This window comes from Psammomys obesus, unplaced genomic scaffold (genome assembly GCF_907164565.1).
Source record: "Psammomys obesus unplaced genomic scaffold, mPsaObe1.curated_primary_1811, whole genome shotgun sequence".
NCBI lineage: Eukaryota > Metazoa > Chordata > Mammalia > Rodentia > Muridae > Psammomys > Psammomys obesus.
This window is the reverse complement of record NW_026596225.1, coordinates 4,155,836-4,170,595: the sequence shown is the minus strand read 5'-3', so window position 1 is coordinate 4,170,595 and position 14,760 is coordinate 4,155,836. Positions and strand designations below refer to the sequence as shown.

General features: G+C 45.5%; 1 protein-coding gene across 2 annotated transcripts in view; it reads left to right on the top strand.

The window, feature by feature from the left end:
• The window catches only part of Sfxn1 (sideroflexin 1), a 35,621-nt gene that overhangs the window by 10,188 nt on the left and 10,673 nt on the right, over window positions 1-14,760 (top strand). For both annotated transcript variants that reach the window (XM_055595749.1, XM_055595748.1), the window contains exons 2-8: window positions 2,930-3,104; window positions 6,511-6,681; window positions 8,322-8,420; window positions 9,463-9,538; window positions 10,187-10,272; window positions 11,143-11,270; window positions 14,461-14,510. In XM_055595749.1, coding sequence (XP_055451724.1) covers window positions 2,941-3,104; window positions 6,511-6,681; window positions 8,322-8,420; window positions 9,463-9,538; window positions 10,187-10,272; window positions 11,143-11,270; window positions 14,461-14,510 — 774 coding nt within the window. In that variant the 5' untranslated portion in view covers window positions 2,930-2,940. The remainder of the gene's footprint in view (window positions 1-2,929; window positions 3,105-6,510; window positions 6,682-8,321; window positions 8,421-9,462; window positions 9,539-10,186; window positions 10,273-11,142; window positions 11,271-14,460; window positions 14,511-14,760) is intronic.

The window sequence follows — 14,760 nt, the reverse complement described above, 5'->3', positions numbered from 1 at the left end:
AGGGACAGTGGAGGCGTACTTCCTGGCTCATTGTGGTAAGGGGAGCAGGACCAGGGGAGTGGGGTGGGGTCTAGCCAGGAAGAGAGGGGGGTCTGCCTTAGCATTGTGGAGAACAGTGGAGTCTAATGCTGCAGCCCAGCCATGCTGGGGAGAGAAGCTTATGCTGTGAAGCAGACCCGCATCCCTGTTTCCTTGGAAACAGTGTTTGGATGTTGAGTCCAGAATTTCTGTAATGTGAAGTCCTGTGCCTGGACTGAAAACCCAGTGACTCCCATGCCAGGGAGCAGGGGTAGTGCGCTCCATTCTTTTCAAATAGCAAAATTTCCGAGCATCTATGATTACACAAAACCAGGTCTGTCCACTAGGAAGTAGTGTACCTAAGACACAATGCTGTTGACACTTTGTAGCTGGGAGGAAAGCATTTTCCTGTTGGCTCCCACCTACTTTGGTCTGGGTCTGCTGTCCCAGCCTGTTTTATCAGTAGCTGGATTTCACTCTCTCACTCCCACCGCTAACCGCTTCAGGCTTGGGTGTCCGGCTGACATGTTCAGTTCTGATCCAGCCATTAGTGATGTGTTTGTTATTTGAGGGTTTTGATAAGGACAAATTATAGGGCAACCTAGTATTTGCATTGGACTCCTTAATGTTCCTAAAATTTGTGAAACACTAAAGAAAGCTATGGTTAGAACTAATGTTAGAAATGAGGGGGGGGGTAATAAGGAAATTATATTGTATGAATCCTCCATAGTAACTGGATCCTCTGACCCACCATCATCAGAGAGTTCATCCCAGAAAATCAGCATCATGAGGGAAGAAAGTCCCAGACAAGGTGTTACGTGTAATGTTGAGAACTAAAGCAAAACGGCACCAAAGGGTTATTGCAGGTCCAAAGAGAAGATCTGGTGCCTCCAGAGGGCTGTCATGAAACAAATGTGAATGGATATCCTGGAAGGGGGTGGAAAGACTGTAAGAGCCAGTGGGTGGACCTGCTGGGAAATAGTGTCCTCTGGGTGTGATGGGCAAATTCCACACACATAATCCCAACAGTGTGGTTGCTTGAGCGAGACCATGCCAGTCACCATTCCAGATGAGACAAAGGCTCGTCAGCTGCTGAGGGTTTCTTCAGGTGAACCATGGGATGGGTTGCCCAGGCCCTAGGGGCTAGTACTATACCTACATACATGCAAGAAACAGTATTTGGACTTGCTTTGGTTATGTATGTATATGTGTGTATCTATATACACGTGTGTGTGTGTGTGTGTGTGTGTGTGTGTGTGTGTGTGTGTGTGGAGTTTAATGCTTTATCATTATGATAGGCTCAAATCATGACTGAAGAAAGAAGTTTGCATTGTGAAGTGGACCGGGTCCCCTGTCGGCATAATGCTGCAGCATTAAACTCCATATATGTATATATATACAATTTGGACAAGGACAGGTCATAAGTATGAGAGGGAGATGTAAAGGGGATACAGGAGAGTTTGGGGAGGGGTGCATACACTGAAAATAAATTGTATTCATGTGTGGAATTCTAAAATAATTAGATGATAATATTTAAATTTATTTATTTATTATGTATACAGTGTTCTGTCTGCATGTACACCTGCAGGCCAGAAGGAGGCACCAGATCTCATTGTAGATGGTTGTGAGCCACCATGTGGTTGCTGGGAATTGAACTCAGGACCTCTGGAAGAGCAGCCAGTGTTCTTAAGCTCTGAGCCATCTCTCCAGCCCCAAATAATAAAATTTAAAAGATAGCATGTCAAATTTTTATATGCCTGTAGAAGGCATTTCTGAGGACATTGTTCATTATCACATTGAGGCTGGGTTGTGGATGTTTTTCTTTGTTATTTGCACAGTAGTGGTGTTTAGCAAACCATAAGCATGCAGTACAACACTTCAGTGCAGTGCTGAAGAAAGGAATATGATTGAGAAAAAGTGAACCAATACTCATGCACCAGAAAGCATGCATTCAGTAAGAGAAGGCTCCATTGTTATCTGTGCACCTGTCAGGTTGTGCTGATTGTCTTTGTGTTTCTGGTAAATTAAAGATTTTTTTTAAATTTTTGATTAGTGGTTTTCATGCTGAACAGACTGAAAGAATCTACCATCTTTTTCGGTTGTACAGTTATCATTCTTTTTCCCTTTCACCTTGTGTGTCACCAGCTACTCGCAGCAGGACTAACAGGTTGGACCGGAATGCGGTAAGCTCAGCTGCCTCACTCAATGGCACATGCCAGTGCGGGCCCGGGTGTGCCTCCAGGTGTCTTCCTCCATCCCTCTCCACCCTAGTTTTTGACACAGTGTCCCTTGCTGGCTGCTTTGGCCAGACTGACTGGCCAGGGAGCTCTAGGGATCTGAACTCGGACCCCCGTGCTGTGTGGCAGGCAGTTTACTGAACCACTCCCCAGCCCTGAATCTTTAAAGCTTGGTGTGTCTGTACCTTATCTAGAGCAATTTGACTTTCCTACAGGAAAGGAATGAAGAACTGCTAGGTGCTCAACGATGAGACAGATGTGGCAAATGTGTGAAGTCTGGCTGAAGTGCCGTGGGGGTTATAAACAGCTTGCTTCGGCTTATCAGGGTTTCTAGTTAGCAGCTTATGGGCTGCATGCACCCCGTGATAGCTGTGAATGTGACCAAACACAAAATCAAAATTTACTTAAATGTGAAATATTTTTGTGTGATTTTTAAATTAATCATTGGTGTGTGTGATGCATGTGGGAGGGGGTTAGGCCCACGCACGGGCACTCAGGGGAAGTCGGAGGACAACTCTGCAGAGCTGCTTCTCCTGCCTCGGGTGTAGGTTTCAGGAGCTGGGCGCAGGTCGCCACGCTAGCATGGCAAGCCTTTCCCCACCGAGCTGTCTTACACACAGGCTACGTGTGACAGTCGTGGCATCAGCTCACTCGGCTTGTCTTTCCCTTTTCAGGATCTGGGACGATGTCTGGGGAAGTGCCACCCAACATTAACATCAAGGAGCCTCGATGGGACCAGAGCACTTTCATGGGCCGAGCCAGTCACTTCTTCACTGTCACTGACCCCCGGAACATTCTCTTAACAGACGAACAACTAGAGAATGCCAGGAAAGTGGTGCATGACTACAGGTGATGCCAGCGTCGGGTTTTCCGACCTTTCACATAACAGATCATTGTGTTGCTTGTTTTTAAACTATTTCACGATTTTGCAGCATCTTTTTTTCCAGCAAACTACTGCCTAACAAAATAAGTGAATAAATAATAAATAGGAAGACCGAGTAGATCCCAGAGCTGATCCTTACCACAGCGTGTCAGTATTCCATGCAGCTTGATGACCTGTGTGTGAGCTCTTTCCCCAGCAGCCAGCATCCTTCTGTCTTTGGGTAAAAACAGCGTCATTGAATACCCTGGGTCCTGATGACTAGGCTAGGCCTGTGCTGCTGAGAACAGCCCCAGTGAGCAGCCTTCTCAGCATCATATTCAGATGGGAAGGATTCTGACTGGAGTTCAGGGGTGCAGGTGGGGGATGTACCCCATCGTAGAGCCACACAGGAGCTAAGAGGATGCCACCTACACGGGGACACTCTGTCGTCCACAGTCACCGATTCCCTGCCTGGGCCTTTAACCATTCCTAGTAGGAACCACTAGAAGAAAAGGTCTTATCAGTATGGGACATGACAGGCTCTTTTCTTGTTATTACTCCATGAACAATACAGTCCACCTGTACAGGGCACTTGTATTCCTTGGGGTCTGGCAGGCAAGCTGGAGATGGTATCAGTCTACAAGCAAGAACAGAGACATGATGCTCCCTGCCTAAGTTCAAGCTACTCGGAAGGCTGAGGCAGGGGACACGCGAAGCTAGTGCTTGAGACAAGCCTGAGCAACATCCCAAAAAATAACAAGGAATGTATATCATTAAATACAAACAGACAAATATGCATCCTAAAGAAAATGCCCTCATCTCAGAATTTGTATGCATGCAGGAAAGATGAAGCTGGAGGCATCAAGTAGGAGTAGGTCCAAGGCACCCTAATCTTCCCTATTCGAAAACACTTCGAAGTGAGCATATTAAAAAGATGAAGCAGTATATCTTGCAACTGACAATACCCTAATCGGCTCAGAACCTACAACAAACGTGAGGAAAGGGGCTGCTTTAGTCTTAAAGGATCAGTGTGCACAGCGACAGCAGCTCACCTGCATTAGAACACTCAACAAAACACGGCAGGGAGACAGCTCAGCGGTTGAGAGCTCACACTTCTCTTACAAAGACTGAAGCTTGGTACCCAGCATCACATCGGGCAGCTCACGAACACCTGTCAACTCCAGCTCTAAGGGATCTAACACTTGGTCTCTGTGGGTGCCTGCACTCATGTGCGCGTGCACACACACACATAGACACAGTGTGTGTGAGAGAGAGAGAGAGAGAGAGAGAGAGAGAGCTGAGGACAGCGGGCTCAGACCTGTGTGACAACTAAAATAAATAGTCTGAGTAACTAGAGCGCCCCTGCCAGGCTGGAAAGGAAGACTTCATACTGTGGCCATGACACTTCTCTCCCATAACAGTTCCCATCAACACAGCAGTGATCAGCTCTAAGCAAGGTTTCCCTGGAAGAATACTGACTTCAAGGAAGGCCTTTTTATAAAAGGAGAAATAGAAGGAACATACTTTTCCCACCAGCAATTATGTCATAAAATGGTGAGCGTGGTCCTCATCCTACGGTTAAAGCAGGAACACAGCAGAAAGCTAGCAACCAAGCCTGATGCTCCTCGCACCTCAGCTGATAAAAACCAGCCAGCCGGAAGGAAGGCTCAGCAAATCCCACATTTTTATATTTACAGTAAATCCCTGCTGCTTTCGAAGACAGACTCTGGGCAAAAGGCAGAGGACATAGCTTTTGCTGCCACAACATACAGCTTGGGCCCTGGAACCCTGAACGGGGCAGGGAAGGAAGCAAGAAAGGACAGACACATGTACAGGAAAGTGCAGGCAACCTGGAACACTGGATGTTTATTAGCTACAGGCGGAGGAGGGGCAAGCTGGTGGAGGTAGGAGGTCTCCGTAGATGAGCAGTCTGAGGCTGTAAACTTCCTGCAGGAGGAAGCTGTGGCTTCAAGTCTTCCTGCGCACTGCAACCCATCCTTTACCATCCCTCCTGAGCCTAACCCATGTGGGGATCTGGCTTTTCCAGTTTCTCCTGGAGTCAAGGCCTTAGTCTTTGTTCTATACATTCTCTCAGGGAATCTTCCACATCCTATAAACTCAATCACGTGCAAAGGATAAATGTCATAAAAATGTTTAACATTGTACATGGCTGTTGCTTTAGCAGATTCACTCATCTATTTCTAAATAATCTTGGGTGTGGGGAAAGTCTATTTTGAAGGCTTATCCCCACATCCTTTGTAAATGGAAAGGGAGGAACAATTAAAATCCCAGTGTTAGGAGAGGGATATTTTAAACCCACGCTGTGTCATGCCCTGTAGTGTTTAAAGGACAGTGATGTGCCCCTTGCCAGTGTGGAGGCTGGAAGTCTGAGTCACCGTAGGCGCACACTCCTTGGAAGGCTCTCGGGAGGATCTTCCTTCCCTCTTCCAAGGTACCTCTTCCAAGCTCTGGGAACTGTCGGCCTCCCTTGGTGGGGGGTGCATCATGTGCTCTCTGCCTTCTCTGTACATAGGCACTATTCCTTGGCTTTTTGGGCCACTTATCCAAAAGGATTTCACTTTGTCTGTAGAGGCACTCTATTCTTGGATGTAGAAATAAACTTGGGAGTTACTATTAAACCCAGTGTAGGAGGTTTAGAAAAATGTTATATAAACGGGCACAGAAATACTTACAGAAAATTTCTGCGTAAAAGCCAAGGTTAATGAGCATCTGGTTTGGTGTCATACCTTAAACACCTCGGAAGACTGAAAAAGAATTCACCCAAATGTTGCCAGTGACAAACAGTAGATAAGCCTGGGGTAATTTCATTGCTCCATTAAATTTGAATATTTTCTAAATTTCTGACAATGAGAAAAATCTGACAAAGTGTGCACCAAGCCCTTTATTTGCACCAAAGGGTCTCTAACCTCAGTTTGCCAACTGCAGGTTTAAAATAAAGTGATAGCCTTGAGTGCCATAACATTGGTCTGATGGTTAGAAATGGTTCAAAGTTTGCCAAGTTCAGGTGGCATTTTTAATGTCATTTAAAACAATGAATATTTTCAAGTTGAATGCTCCTTGATGGGCATATTACTTTGTTATTTTCCAATTACAGATAATTGAGCTGAGCGGGTTTGAGAAGTTCACAGTAGCTGTGTTCTTGTTCTTATGCTTTAGGCTGTATGGATGTGTCAGGGATGGAGCACGTGTCAGTGTGTGTGAGGCTCTGGGTTTGCTCCCCAGCATCTGAAACACACAAATAATTCAAAACCAATTACCGAGAGCGCATGCACTCTAATAGACCTGCCAGGTCCCATAGGTTTAGCAAAGTGTCACAAACCGTAGGGCTCATGGTGAAATATCTGAACGGAGCTGGTTTTGGTCATCTTCTAGGCAAGGAATAGTTCCCGCCGGCCTCACGGAAAATGAGCTGTGGAGAGCCAAGTACGCGTATGACTCGGCTTTCCACCCGGACACAGGAGAAAAGATGACCCTGATAGGGAGGATGTCGGCGCAGGTCCCGATGAACATGACCATCACGGGCTGCATGATGACCTTCTACAGGTGAGTGACAGCATATCTGCGTGGCAGCTGCTAGCTGGTGTGCTGTCGCAGTGCTTCAGTGTCGAAACATAAGCTCTAATAACGTAAACGTCACAGTGGCCATGATTAACAAGAATGATGAAATCACTGACAGTGCGTGTCAGGCTGTGTTATGTCCCGTAAATTTAGTCAGTAAGAAAATTAACTGAATGTGGCGCTGGCGAGACTGTTCAGCGAGGAAAGGTGCTTGCCGCCAAGCTGGGACACAATTCCATTCCTAGGAACCGCTCAGTAGATGGGGGAGCCTAATCTTGATGTTGCACGTCATCCTCTGAGCTCCACACACATGCACGTGCATACAAAATAAATAAAATTCAAATTAAAAGATGTGAAATAAAGTAGAACATATCACATCAGAAACTAAGATGGAGGTGGGGTTATGGCTCTCCCCTGTAATCGCAGCTCTTACGAAGCTGAGACAAGAAGATTTTGAGTGTGAGGCCAGCCTGGCTATATAGCCTGAAATCCTAGCACACAGGAGAGTAAGGCACTCAGAAGCCATGAGTTTGAGGTCACTCTTGGCAAACAAAATAAAATAATAATAATAATAATAAATAAAATAATAATGGTAACAACAACACAATCCGCTGTATTTAAGCTTGGGTTTTGCCTCTAAGGATGCTAAATAAGGGGATAGAGGTGGCCCAGTAGCTGAGAGCACTCCTGTGCTGCTCTCCCCGAGGACCCCCAGCCCAGTCCCCAGCACCACATGGTGGCTCACAGCTGTCTTTAATTCCAGCCCCAAGGGATCCAACACCTTCTCGTGAGCACTGAAGCCACACAGTACCCACCTGGACGTGCAGGCAAATGTGCACCTGAAATAAACACAACTAACGCCTTTTTATAAAGATACTAAATAATACCTTTGTTTAAAAGAAAATTGGTATTTTCCCTAAGTCTGAAGCCCTTAAGGAAGTGACATAGAGAAAACCGTCTAGAAACGAATTCTTCTCTTTCTCTCTGTAGATGCAAATTTAAGTTTTGTTTTGTTTTGTTTCTTTGTGACAGAAGATGTCCTGGATAGTTTTTGTCAACTTGACATAAGCTAGAGTCAATTGAGTAGTGAGACTTCCAATTGAGAACAGCCCCATCATAAAACTGACGAGTGGGCAAGTCTGTCAGGCATTTTCCTGAGTGATGATTGACATGGGGAAGACTAGCTCACAGCGCGCCATGCCACCTCTGGGCTGGTGGTCTCAGGTTGAATAAGAAAGCAGGCTAAGCAAGCCATGAGGGACAAGGCAGCACGCAGCATTTCGCTGTGGCCTCTGCTTTAGCTCCTGGCCTGACTTCCTTCGGTGATGGACTGTGAAGTAGAAGTGTGAGCTGAAATAAACCCTTTCCTCTCCAAATTGCTGTTCGTCATGATGTTTATTACAGCAATAGAAACCCAAAGACAGGAGCCCTGTGAGCATGATGGTAAGGAAACTGGTGTCAAAGTTGGTGCTCTGGCCCCTGTATCTGCAGCCCAGGCTTTCTCCCTCCCTTCCTTGCTGGTAGTTGGTGTTAACATTTTTTTTTAATTGGTGGATGCTCACTGGTGCTGGCTGTGCTCACTCCTCTCTGTGGATGCTCATGTGCGACTCCTCGCTCTGTTCTAGGACCACACCGGCTGTGCTTTTCTGGCAGTGGATAAACCAGTCCTTCAACGCTGTTGTCAACTATACCAACAGAAGCGGCGATGCTCCCCTCACTGTAAAGTAAGGCCGCAGGCTGACCTGTCCTCCGTGCCCCCTTGCTCCCTAAGCACCAGTACATTTATGCATTTATGTGCACAGCCTGCTCTGCAGCGTCTCTCCTGCTTCCCCAGACAGGATCGATGTCTGCTTGTGTCTTGCCTTCTCTGACATCATTTGTCCTATTAGTTGGATGATGCTGTCTCTCTTATACCCCGAGCTTAGGACCCTCTAGAATGCCTACCAGGTAGCCCTCAGGTCTGGCTCCTGCCAAAAAACTCTTCCCTGTTCTGCACGAGTCAAAGCTACCAGTCTCAAAGCAGAATGACGGGACTTCACCGAGGAATAGACGCTTTACTTTAAAAGCGCCTAGTTCCTGAGTCCAAAGAAAGCAATGAGCTCATGAATTTGCCTCCTGTTTCAGAAGATTGGGTGGGTAGGGGCAAGCTGAACTGATTAAATAAAACTACAGATACAACCTGTACAGCACTTAAAAGAGAAGCCGTTTTCCTCTGTATTTTGAAAAATTGCCTTTGACTCTCAATATTCTGCTGTCCTCAGATGGAGCAAAGGCCCTTGAGCCCTGCCACCCAGTGGTGTTTCTCACCGTCAGCAGCATGACTTGGGCTCAGCCACACACTAGAGATGGGCTTGGCCTCTCTCTTCAGTGAGATGGCATTCTAAGAACAGCACTGCTCTCTGCTTTCTCTGCAAACGTTAGGATTTCAAGTGCTTATGATTGCGCAAAGGTGCCCCACACACATCCCTGAGCCTTTCCTGTGTCTACAGCTTTTCACACTCTCATAGCCCTGCTCTTCCCTCATCTCTTCCCTCACCTACCTCGGGTGCTTCATCTGCATGTCTGCTTGTGGGGGTGTGGTCCGTTGTTTTAGGGGTGTGTTTGCTTTGTCTCTGGATTCCGACACTGATGGAGTGGCCCAGATGTTGCTCTGCGAACCCTCCATTTCTGATTGCACACTTCTGTCAACAGTCAGCTTCCTCATGTCATATGTTCATGATCCCTGACGAGCACCTGTCACTAACACGGCGTCTTTGTCCTTTTCAGTGAGCTGGGAACGGCCTATGTTTCTGCAACAACCGGCGCTGTTGCGACAGCACTAGGCCTCAATGCCTTAACCAAGGTACTTTAGTTTTAGTTCCGTGACAAAGCATCTTAACCTTTTCTCACCTGACACTCTGGGTGCCTCTGTTATTTCTCAAAAGAGTTCCAGTCGCTTGGCTTTCTTGTAGCCTTTGTCAGCTGCATATTTTAATTGCATCATCTAGTGGATTGGGGAAGGATTGTAACTAGAGCATCAGACAAGACTGTTCCCAGCTCTGTGCATTAAACATGGAATGCCTACTATTTGGCTGTGGGTTTCCACATTTGCTGCTACAATTTGTTATGCCAACATGGGTTGATATCCATGGGAGGACTCCCCTTCTCTGAGAAGAAAGGGAGGGGTACATAGAAGGAAGAAAGGTCAGGAGGACTAGAAGGAGAGAAGGGGAGAAGTTCCAATGGGGATGTAAAGTAAATAATTAATTAATGAAAAAAATATAAAATGCCTTTCTCTAAAAAGTCCTCCTGAGATGTGGAGGACGAGCTTTAATGTGCCTTGAAGAGGTAGAACTGGCATCTGAAATGAAAGTTGTGGCACTTGAGGACTCTAAAGCCCATGTGCTTTCAGCCACATGAACCTGAGCTATCAAAGTGTCTGCAATGGCTACGTTGTCTCAGTTTGTACATAAAAGGTAAAACAATGCTTCTGGAATTATCTTCCCTACAGCACGTCTCACCACTAATAGGACGGTTTGTTCCCTTTGCTGCTGTAGCTGCTGCTAACTGCATTAATATCCCGCTAATGAGACAAAGGTAAGATGAACAAAGTTTGGCAAAGACGTGTGCCTGACAGATTTCTCATAGCAGAGAAAGTAAATGAAATCTGATCTTTGCTTCGAAATACTCTGGGATGGGGATTGTAAGGGCGAGCCCATCAGGTTCTTTCTCATTGAAGTAAACCGAAAAATGCCTACAGGCTTAGAATGCATAGTCTTCCTATTTCAAAGTTATGTCTCTAACCTGTACACTCTACAAAGAGAGAGTTCTGTCAGATTGAGACCAGAGAGAAAGAAAACCAAAAGTTTCTTGGTTTTTCCTTAGAATTTTCTTATGCAGCTTAAGGTAATTTTAATTTTTATCTTTGACAATGTTTGGTGTTTTGTTTTGTTTGAAATAAAGGTAGAAGAAAGAATAAGCATCCTGGAGAGATAATAAAAAGCAGGGCAGTAACAGGAGTTGGGCTTCCAGCATCAGGAGCTGTAGCTAATGGATATCCAATGGGGCTATGTCGCATAACTATCAACACTTGAGTTGACTCAGCGACACTATGTACTGTATCTATTTCTGATTTAGAAAGTTGTTCAAGTTTGTACATGAGCATAGAAATTAACCTCACCTTTGAGCTAGCACATCCAACCCTCAAATGATGCCATTATTGGAAAAGTACATCCTTCTGGGAAAAAAAAAAAAAAAAAAGAGTGCTTGTGTTATTTTCCCTGTGTGTCTATCACAGGAGGCTTGGAACCTGTTCATGATATTCAAAAATAGACTTATCAGTGCCAAAAATGACACTTGAGTGGGAAACTGGATGAAGGAGGCAGCTGATCTTTCTCAACAGAGTCCTTTTTCAGGATGCTCCCTGAAGGCATCTGTGAACCCCTTTGCCTGTGTTCTGCCCTTCAGGGAACTTAAAGTTGGCATTCCTGTCACTGATGAAAATGGCACTCGCTTGGGAGAATCGACCAATGCTGCAAAGCAAGCTATCACACAGGTGGTCATCTCCAGGATCCTCATGGCAGCCCCTGGCATGGGTGAGTGAGCTTGCTAGCTCTGCCTTGTAGTCCATACCAAGCTTTCATGTATCGGTAAACAAAAGCAGCAAATGCCGTTCCCTTTTGTGAAAATCACCTTCTGATGGTAGAGCCAGCAACTGACCGAGTAAATAAAATATATGATACAAATGGGAAATCCTTTACCCAAATGCTTGGGGCTTGCAAAAGTGTCTGAGATTTAAGATTTTTTTGTTGTTGTTTTTTTGTTTATTTGTTTGTTTGTTTTCTTTTCTTTTCTTTTTTAAGGTTTTGAAACATTTACATGTATATAGCAAGCTCTCTTAAGGCCCAAAGTTAAATTTGAAGGTTATTAATGATTCATACACATCTTATACAGGTGGCTTAAAAATATTTTTATGAGGCTGGAAAGATGGCTCAGAGGTTAAGAGCACTGGCTGCTCTTCCAGAGGTCCTGAGTTCAATTCCCAGCAACCACATGGTGCTCATCACCATCTATGAGATCTGGTGTCCTCTTCTGATGTGCAGATGTACATACAGACAGAACATTGTACACATAATAAATAAATAATTTTTTTAAAGAAATGGATATGAAATACAAAAAAATAATTGTATGTAATATTGCTAATGGTTTCATACATGTAAGAAACATTGTGTATTGTTGATTTGTATCCTGACTGGTGTCACGTGAGTTGAGAGTTGTTGACAGTTTCATTTGGGGACATCATTTGGTTCTCGACAAGTTTCTGATTTTGGAATGTTTCAGAGCCGTGGGTTTTTGGGTTAGGGATGTTGACCTGCATGTGAAATGGTGATGAGAGCTAAGGGAAGGGAATGCAAGGGATGCAAGAAGCATGGCTGCCAGGCCAGGCCAGGTAGAGATGGAGAATCTGAGGTGGAGCGGGCGTCAGCACAGAGGCAGGAGCTTGCCTTGCATGGGAGGCATTCTGCAAAGGCAGGTGCAGCTGGAGGAGAGAAAGCGTTTTAAGAGGCCTTGAAGACTGGAGACACGACCGGGACATTCCAAGCTCTGACTTTTGAGTCTGAGGACTAGAGGACCATGCTTTGAACATGGTAATTATGTGAATATGGGTGCTGTGTGAGACTGGATTAAAAGGGTACAGCAGTGGTAGGTGGAGACGGTTAGGAGGCTTTCTCAACACCACAGGCGGCAAGCCATGGCTAGCTGGACCAGAATGCTGTAGTGGAGGGATGAATGAGGTTTTCCTTGCAACAGGAACAATGGTAATTCCGAGGCTGGCTAGCAGGAAACATGCACCTGGCAGCTGCTCTGTTGTATATGGTATGGGGTCAGCATGAGCAGAGAGAACATGCGTGTCATATGAAGACCATTAAGACTCTCCTGTCTACCCAGTGGGTTGCTCAGAGGACCTAAAGAAAGTTCTCATACACTTAGAATCAAAGGGCCTGGGAGTGATGGCATTTTCTGCTGGAAAAGAAAACAAAGAAAGAAACCCAGGAACTAATGTGCTCTCATTTCCCCACCTAAGCTGGTATAAACAGCCCTTGGCTGTAGAAGATGCTCTCGCATGAACCGTGTCTGTTAGCTGCTGTCAGGTTTGCATGCTGATGGTTTGGCTATCGTCACACGATGCTCTGAGCTGGCTAGTTGGGATGAGCAACAAAAGTTGGAGAAAAGGTGCAGACGGGAAAGCTACAGCACGTTCTGCAGTTGACCCTGTGTGTACGCACTCAGCGTCAAAGAGCTGACCTTCAGAAAGGAAAAGACACATGGACTGCACGCATTCAGGCTTTCTTGTTATCCCTCAACAACAGAGTGTAACTTTTTGCATCTCATTTATGTTGTACTGTACGCTACAAGTTGCCCAGAGAAGACTACAACTGTGAAGGCTGACCATCCATGCTCTCTGTACCCACAAAGAGTCCTGAACCCAGTCCCCTGTAGATGCTGAGAGACAAGCAATACTGAGTTTCCGCTAACTGGGGGAGATCACCATTATCTGACTGAACAGAGGAACCCTTCTGTACTCTCTGGGATGCCAGTGTAGTCTCTGGAGGTATCTAGGAAACCACAGTCCTGCGATGTACAAAGACTCCACTGAGTCCAAGACCAGCAGCTTGTCACTGCCAAAGAGAAGGCTGTCGAGCCCCCGGGATACCACTTGCTGAGCCCTGGCTTCCAGGCTTCCTGCAAATAGTGCTGCACCCCAGCTTCCTAACTCCAGCTCTGCATCTGCTTCAGTTTGAGTCTTTCCCATTTTCTGAACTGCCCCTCTTCTAGAGGCAGCCGGCCCAGTGTCCGTGTTTTCAGTAGCTTGCTTATTTTCAACACCATTTGTCCCTGTGAAAGACCCAGTCTCTCTGTGCCATTGAAGTCTGTGAGAGCGGTGGACATGCTGAGATAGTGGATGTGTTGTTAAAAGGCTGTGAGCTAATGAGCTGATGCTGCCTCCCTCAGTACAGCCAAGTTAATGTAATGGTCCCTGTTTCACAAATGGGAAAACAGAAACCTGAGGCTCTGAGGCTGGGGAAGTGTTCCAGGATCCCCAGCTGGCAAGGTGTCTCGGATGTCCTGAGAAGTTTTTATCTCAGCCAAAGCAGGATCCTTCCAGCTGCCCTTCCTCCATGGTAGGCATCCAAGGAAAATGACATTTAGTTTATTTTGCTAACAAGGAAGGAGAAACATTCCTAATGTCTAGCATTGTGAATTTAAGGTGAACTATGAATTTCTTTCAAAGATGCTAAATTTTCTGTCTATTAGACAATAATATTTTACTTTTCGAATTCCTGGAGGATAAAAATCGGTCCATTTTCTACCCTGAAAAGTATTTATTTTTATTTGTGTCCATGTTGTGTGTGTACAGTCATGTGTATAGAGGCCAAAGATAACATTGGGTTCCCTGGACCTAATGTGGTGCTGAGGACCAAACCAGGTCCTCTCGGAGAGCTGCCCACAGCCTAATCACTTAGCCATCTCCTCAGCCCGCCCTCCTTAGTTTTCAGTGGATAAATCTGCAAGGCCTGCTGGGAACATCCAAATACTCTATGTGATGTATAACAATTAGTGATTAAACCTAGATTCAATCATTTAAAAACTGCTACAGAAGATTTCATTCTGCCAGTGACCTAGGCTAAAAGTGACAGAGCTTCTATCAGATCGTTATGGGAAACTCAGCTGAAGACAGGCAGTACGTGAAGATTTAAGCAGCCCTATCTATCTTTATTCCAGCCATCCCTCCATTTATCATGAACACCTTGGAAAAGAAAGCCTTTCTGAAGGTAAGACCCATTCCTCTGTTGTCATTTTTTATGTCCTTTTCTTTCTTTGTCTTTTCTTTTTTCTTTTTTTTTTTTTTTTTTCTTCCAGACAGGGTTTCTCTAAATAGTCCTGGCTGTCCTGGAACTCACTATATAGACTAGGCTGACCTTGCACTCACAGAGGTTCACCTACAACTGCCTCCCAGAGTGCTGGGATTAAAGGTGTGTGCCACCACGACCAGCTGAGTCCTTTTCATTACTCTTCAGACTT